General features: G+C 48.2%; 2 protein-coding genes across 2 annotated transcripts; both read left to right on the top strand.

Annotated features, from left to right (window-relative positions):
- The first annotated feature begins 2,032 nt into the window (after positions 1 to 2,032).
- On the top strand, positions 2,033 to 2,443 carry LOC144609391 (histone H3). Its single transcript, XM_078427853.1, has one exon. The coding sequence runs from the start codon at positions 2,033 to 2,035 to the stop codon at positions 2,441 to 2,443; it is 411 nt and encodes a 136-aa protein (XP_078283979.1).
- A 1,710-nt stretch (positions 2,444 to 4,153) lies between these two features.
- LOC144609735 (histone H2AX-like) lies at positions 4,154 to 4,555 on the top strand. The gene has a single exon (XM_078428243.1). The coding sequence runs from the start codon at positions 4,163 to 4,165 to the stop codon at positions 4,553 to 4,555; it is 393 nt and encodes a 130-aa protein (XP_078284369.1). The 5' UTR covers positions 4,154 to 4,162.
- The last annotated feature ends 3,377 nt before the right edge of the window (positions 4,556 to 7,932 follow it).

Consider the following 7,932-nt stretch of genomic DNA (forward strand, 5'->3'; position numbering starts at 1 on the left):
CCTAACATCAGTGGTAGTTGTGATGGGGTTGATGTGTCTATTCGGATGTTGTATCATTCCCTGCATACGGGGGTTGTCTCAGCGATTGATAGAGACAGCCCTGACAAAGAACGACATCGCCATGATGGCCTGTAGAACACAGCATGACCAGCAGGAGGAATATAGAGAGGCAAAGACTCTGCTGCTAGCACTAGAAAAGGAGGAAATAGTATAAATCAAAGTAGCGTGGCATAAGAAAAAGGGTGGATTGTGAGAGAGAAGTAAAAAGGGTTAATTGATTTAAACTAAGGACCATGAGAACCGCGGATAAGAACCGCAAGAACAAATAGTGACATTCCGAGGAGAGGGCAAGATATCCAAGGAACTAGTGACGTTCCGAGGACAAGGGCAAGATATCCAAGGAACTAGTGACGTTCCGAGGATAAGGGCAAGATATCCAAGGAACTAGTGACGTTCCGAGGATAAGGGCAAGATATCCAAAGAATAAATAGTGACATTCCGAAGATAAGGGCAAGATATCCAAAGAACTAGGAGAGAGGGCAAGATGACCAAAGCACTAGGGGAGAGGGCATGAACTACTCTGTACTGCGCATGCCTAATGAGATAAATGAATATTGCAAAAACGCCCCGCATGACAAGTTGCCTCATTTAAATGTACATGCGATGTATGATGTGGGAGGCAACAGGTGCGGTGTCGTTAGATTGTGCACCTCAGTGCTCCGATTGGAAGGAGCCCGAAGGGGAGGAATTTAAGATGTGACAATTGTAAATTTGCATCTCACACAGTTACTGAGCTGGGAAACTACACGCAACCCCCGATAATCCACAGCACGGGTCGAGCGGAGAGGCAATCCCACCCTGGGAACTGTGCAACGGGCCAACTGTCTGAAATGTGAATGTGTAGATGTGAACATTGTGTCAGAGAGTGTGTTAAAGGAGTGGGCGACTCAGATTGATGTCACTGTGTTTGTGGGTCCAAACACTTCGCCGGATTTCCCAGTCCCTCTGGTGAAAAATGTAAAGATATCAGTGGCACGGGTTCGCCCCACTTCACAACTCAGTCGTGCAGTGGGAATTAACCGCAAAGTTTACGTTGGTTTCGATATTTCTGCCGAAAAGCAGCGAGCATGTCAGCGATCGGGACAGAGAACGCGCTCAGTGCATCAATGAAACGGGTTTAAATGGAAAGCGCTGCCTTTAATTCGTATCAGACTTACTCTACAATAAACATTCCGGTCTCAGAGATGTACCGAGGTCAGTCTGTGTCTCCGAAGTGTCCGATTTATATTGGAATTGGAGGGTTTTTGAAGACAGAGAAACACAGCGAGTTATGAAACGAGTTATTCGACCACTGAACACAAGTGTGACTTGATCACCGCGGTAATTAGAAATGCAAAGAACATCGGCAGCCGACGGTAAAAGATCATACACAACATCACACACTTTGACCTTTATACCTCATGATTACTGCAGCAACAGGCGGGTCGACTCGGAACCGTTCTCTGGGTAACCGTCGCTTATTTCCAGTCACGAGCAGAGCTGAATTCCGTCTGCACCGGGATCCGGTCTGTAAATCCGCGCCGCATATTCAGTCAATGATTTAAGCGATAATTTAAAATGGATTTGGTGATAAGTTGACAGAAACTGAATTTATTCAGAAATATCAATAAAATACCGTCCTCGGTTCCCCGGTGAAATGAAATTGGCGGCAATTTAAAATTCAATCCGCAACCAATGATACTGCAGTCCGTGCTCCCTGGTTGGCTGAGCTTCCCCCACCCCACCCGCCGTCACAAATCTCTGTATCCCCCCCCCCCCCCCCCTCCCGGGCCTCAGATCTTCTGAAACCGCCGCCTGGTGCTGACAGACCTGCAGCCACTCGCAGGCATGGGACACCGTGAGTGACATCCCTGCTCCAGCCATTCAGAGGCTGTGGGCCGGCGCTTCACCAACGATTTAAAAGCCTGTCCCAGAACCGACTCCGTCATTCCAGTGCCTGTGTTTCACGCTGTGCTCTGACTGTTGAAGGAGAATGGCCCGGACCAAGCAGACAGCGCGCAAATCGACCGGAGGCAAAGCTCCTCGCAAACAGCTGGCGACCAAAGCGGCGCGGAAGAGCGCTCCAGCCACGGGCGGAGTGAAGAAGCCTCATCGCTACAGGCCCGGCACTGTGGCTCTGAGGGAGATCCGGCGCTACCAGAAATCCACCGAGCTGCTCATCCGCAAACTGCCATTCCAGCGCCTGGTGCGGGAGATCGCTCAGGACTTCAAGACAGACCTGCGCTTCCAGAGCTCGGCCGTCATGGCCCTGCAGGAGGCCAGCGAGGCTTACCTGGTGGGGCTCTTTGAGGACACCAACCTGTGCGCCATCCACGCCAAGCGAGTCACTATCATGCCCAAAGACATCCAGCTGGCACGCCGCATCCGCGGGGAACGCGCCTGAACCCCACCTCCACCAAGGACAAGAAACGGCTCTTTTAAGAGCCACTAACCCCGGCAGAAGAAAGTGCTGCACCTTTGTCTTAATGTCCTGTTACATTAATGTTCTGTTCTATCCTCCGGGATTTTTTTTAATGCCTTAGACTATTGCTGAGCGGAGTTTTACTCCAGTGATTCACGTGTAACTGGTTACTATATAAACGCCAAAGCTGCTCATAATGCTGTGTACACGCCGCGCACAGACCAGCGGCGTGTACACAGCATTATCAGCAGCTTTGGCTCTCATGTTCGCTCTGCGCCCCATTTTCTCGCGCTCTGGGTTCAAGGACAACAAACACCTTTATTACGCACTTTCCCCGCGCGGACCTCAGTCGCTGATCAGCCCTTCCACAGTCACTGAGTTACTGCATCTACATCTACAAAGTGATGACGCCGGTTGGGGGGACAAAGGCGGCGGCCAGATACACCAGCTCCAATTAACGACCCACACAGCGCTGACGAAGCGAACGGAAATCCTAACGGCTCTGTTCAGAGCCACGCACGGTCTCGCTGAAAGTGTTGTGCCGATATTTCGACACCTCATTGCTCCAACTGGTTCGATATTTCATTTTTTGGCGATGATTCTCATTCTGTATAATTCAGGTGTCGCTCTGCATTCATGCAGTGAAACGGAAACGTCACCCTCTGTTTCCCCGTTAGTTTTTTCTCAATCTTCATACACTTCTCTCAATGATTTATCCCTTCAGATTGGATTAACGTCAACAAGATGTTGGGGTGTTTGTTGCTGCTGCTGTTTTAATTGTGAAGTGACGGACTTTTTGTGACTGCAGTCTGTTGTTTTGAACGTGTGAGTCGTTTGCTATTCGAGAAGCAAACATATTAAGTGCTGCGACGGCTCCGTGAGTCATTGGGCTATTGATCATCAATAGTCTAATGTCCTTTGTGCATAGAGCGATGTCTAACATGTTCTGTGAACCGCCTTTGTTCCGACAGGTTTGCGGTTTAAAATAGTAAGTGAGCATTCCCAGGAATCTCTCACCATGGAACGAATTCACACTCGGTGTGTCTTGTAGATGGGTCATCATAGAATATCATATCATATCATATCATATATCTACAGCCGGAAACAGGCCTTTTCGGCCCTCCAAGTCCGTGCCGCCCAGTGATCCCCGTACATTAACACTATCCTACACCCACTAGGGACAATTTTTACATTTACCCAGCCAATTAACCTACATACCTGTACGTCTTTGGAGTGTGGGAGGAAACCGAAGATCTCGGAGAAAACCCACGCAGGTCACGGGGAGAACGTACAAACTCCTTACAGTGCAGCACCCGTAGTCAGGATCGAACCTGTGTCTCCGGCGCTGCATTCGCTGTAAAGCAGCAACTCTACCGCTGCGCTACCGTGCCGGGGATGCGGGGACCCATTATCACACACAGATGTGTAATTAATTAAGGCTAGGGTATTGCTGAAGATATATATTTTATTTTTGGGCAGGGTTTTCAAATTTCAGTTCTTTTGGGTTATTTTCCGCGCTTCTCCTGTTGGCGCCTGGTCTTTGGAGGAAGAGGCAGCTCTACGATTGGCCTATTTCACTTCACCAATGAGATGAAGCGCTGCGCCACCAATGGCAAGCGTCCCACCGCATTCCTACAGAAGCTACAAGAAGGGCGAGTGCGGTAGGATTTCCTCATTCTCTGCGCGCAGAAGTTTGTGGAAATGACTGGACGAGGGAAAACCGGAGGCAAAGCCAAGGCCAAGGCTAAATCACGATCGTCCCGGGCCGGACTGCAGTTCCCGGTGGGCCGTGTTCACAGGCTCCTGAGAAAGGGCAACTATGGTGAGCGGGTGGGTGCCGGAGCCCCGGTCTATCTGGCTGCAGTGCTCGAGTATCTGACGGCTGAAATCCTGGAGCTGGCCGGCAACGCGGCCCGGGACAACAAGAAGAGCCGCATCATCCCCAGACACCTGCAGCTGGCCGTCCGCAACGACGAGGAGCTCAACAAGTTGCTGGGAGGGGTGACCATCGCTCAGGGCGGGGTGCTGCCTAATATCCAGGCCGTGCTGTTGCCCAAGAAAACCAGCACAACCTCTGGCACTAAGAGCAAATAGATCAGCGCAACGTCAATCTAACGACCCAAAGGCTCTTTTCAGAGCCACCCACAGTGTCTGTCGAAGGGCTGAGTGCCGGCTGGGGTGGGCGGTTTCTGTTCAGTATGCGCTCACGTTCCCCTTTGCGTCCCGCCAACTCCCATGAATACAGCCAACATCTGCCCCGCACAAAGCGATCCGCTTCTGTCCGGCTTCCTCCACAGTCCACATTCTCCTAGCTCTCTCCCAACGGGATCAGTGAGAGGGGAGCTGGGGAATTTCAGAAAGGCCGACGATTACAGAACATTATAGAAACATAGAAAATAGGTTTATGAGTAGGCCATTCGGCCCTTCGAGCCTGCACTGCCATTCAATATGATCATGGCTGATCATCCAACTCAGTATCCCGTACCTGCCTTCTCTCCATACTCCCTGATCCCTTTAGCCACAAGGGCCACATCTAACTCCCTCTTAAATATAGCCAATGAACTGGCCTCTACCTTCTGTGGCAGAGAATTCCACAGATTCACCACACCGAAAAAAATCGTTCTCATCTCGGTCCTAAAAGACTTCCCCCTTATCCTTAAACTGTGACCCCTTGTTCTGGACTTCCCCAACATCAGGGAACTGGGTCTCTGCACATCCATATGCAACTGCATCAAATTCCTGGGCATGAAAATTTCTGAAGATCTGTCCTGGCCCGAGCACATTGATGCAATCATAAAGAAAGTGCATCAGTGTTTCTACTTCTAAGATTCAGGAAATTCAGTATGTTAACAAACACATTATTGAACTTCTACAGGTGTACAGTAGAGAACATATTGACTGGTTGCACCATGGCCTGGTACAGCAACTTGAAACGCCCAGGATCAAAGATGATTGTAAAAATGGATGAACACTGCCCAGTCCATAGACACAAAAAGCTGGAGTAACTCAGCGGGACAGGCAGCATCTCTGGAGAGAAGGAATGGGTGACATTTCGGGTCGAGACCCTTCTTCAGACTGGTTAAGGACAAACTAAACGAGAGATATAGACGGTGATATGGAGAGGTAAAGAATAATGAATGAAAGATATGCAAAAAAGTAAAAATGATAAAAGAAACAGGCCATTGTTAGCTGCTTGTAGGGTGAAAATGAAAAACTAATGCAACTTGGATGGGGGAGGGATGGAGAGAGAGGGAATGCTGAGGCTACCTCAAGAGATAACCATAGAAAAATAGATGTAGGAGTAGGCCATTCGCCCTTCGAGCCAGATCAATGTGATCATGGCTGATCATCTAAAATCAGTACCCCGTTCCAGCTTTCTCCCCATGTCCCTTGATTCCTTCAGCCCTGAGAGCTAAATCTAACTCTCTCTTGAAAACATCCAGTGAGTTGGCCTCCACTGCCTTCTGTGGCAGGGAATTCCACTCATCTCAGTCCTAAATGGCCGCCCCCATATTCTTAAACTGTGACCCCTGGTTCTGGACTCCCTAACATCGGGAACATGTTTCTGCATCAAGCCTGTCCAATCCCTTAAAATTTTTATATGTTTCTACAAGATCCCCTCTCATCCTTCTCAATTCCAGTGAATACAAGACCAGTCAACCCATTCTTTCATCATATGTCAGTCCCGCCCTCTGGGAATTAATCTGGTGAACTTTCTCTGCACTCCCTCAATAGCATTAATGTCCTTCCTCAAAGAAGACCAAAATTGTACACAATACTCCAGGGTTGGTCTCACCAGGGCCCTGTACAACCTACTTGCTCCTAACTCAAATCCTCTCGCAATGAAGCCCAACAGCTTTCTTCACTGCCCGTTGTACCTGCATGCTTACTTTCAGTGTTTGATGTACAAGCACACCCGGGTCGTGTTGCACCTCCCCTTTTCCGAATCTGACACCATTCAGATAATAATCTGCCTTCCTGTACGCCACCAAAGTGGATAACCTCACATTTATCCACATTAGACTGCATCTGCCCACTCACCCAACCTATCCAAAACACCCTGCAGCCTCAAGGCATCTACCTGGCAGCTCACACTGCCGCTCAGCTTTGTGTCATCCGCAAACTTGGAGATGGTACATTTAATTCCCTCGTCTAAATCATTAATATATATTGTAAATAACTGGGATCCCAGCACCGAACTTTGCAGCACCCCACTGCCTGCAATTCTGAAAAGGACCCGTTAATTACTAATCTTTGCTTCCTGTAGGCCAACCAGTTCTCTATCCATGTCAATACCCTAACCCCAATACAATGTGCTCTAAATTTGCACACTAATCTCTTGTGTGGGACCTCGTCAAAGGCTTTTTGAAAGTCCAGTTACACCACACCCACTGGCTCTCCGTTATCCATTCTACTTGTTACAGCCTCAAAAAATTCAAGAAGATTAGTCAAGCATGATTTCCCCATCATAAATTCATGCTGATTTTGACCAATCCTGTTACTGCTTTCCAAATGTGCAGATATAACATCTTTAATAATCAACTCAAGCATCTTCCCCACTACCGATGTAAGGCTAACTGATCTATAATTTTGTTTTCTCCCTCCCTCCTTTCTTAAAGAGTGGAGTTACATTGGCTACCCTCCGGTCCACAGGAGCTGATCGAGAGTAGAAAGAACATTGGAAAATGATCACCAATGCATTCACGATTTCTAGGGACACCTACTTGAGTACTCTGGGATGTAGACCATCAGGCCCTGGGGATTTATGCCTCCAGTCCCAACAATTTACCTAACACCATTTCCTGACTAATGTGGATTCTCTTCAATTCCTCCCTCCCACTCGATCCTCCGTCCCCTAGTATTTCTGGGAGATTGGTTCTGTCTTCACCAAGGAAGACACAAATAAAGTACTCATTTAACTGTTCTGCCAATTCCTTGTTTCCCATTATAAATTCACCTGTCTCTGATTGTAAGGGACCTACATTTGTCTTCCCTAATCTTTTCCTTTTTACACATCTAAAGAAGCTTTTACCATCAGTTTTTATATTCCCCGCAAGCTTTCTTTCATGTGTAGGAAAGAACTGCAGATGCTGGTTTAAATCGAAGGTAGACACAAAATGCTGGAGTAACTCAGCGGGTCAGGCAGCATCTCTGGACAGAAAGAATGGGTGACGATTCAGGTCGAAACCCTTCTTCAGACTGATGTCAGGTGAGAGGGTGGGACAAAGATAGAATGTAGTCGGAGACAGTAAGACTAGTGTTTTTTTCTTTCATGCTCTTTTCCCCCCTTTTAATTAACCCCGTTGTCCTCCTCTATTGTGTTCTAAATTTCTCCCAGTCCTCCAGTTTGCTGCTTCCTCTGGCCAATTCATATGCCTCTTCCTTAGATTTAACACTTCCCTTGATTTCCCTTGTGAGCCACTGTTGAGCCACCCTCCCCGTTTTATTTTTTCGCCAGACAGGCATTTTTT

Source organism: Rhinoraja longicauda, chromosome 34, assembly GCF_053455715.1.
Source record: "Rhinoraja longicauda isolate Sanriku21f chromosome 34, sRhiLon1.1, whole genome shotgun sequence".
Classification (NCBI taxonomy): Eukaryota; Metazoa; Chordata; class Chondrichthyes; order Rajiformes; family Arhynchobatidae; genus Rhinoraja; species Rhinoraja longicauda.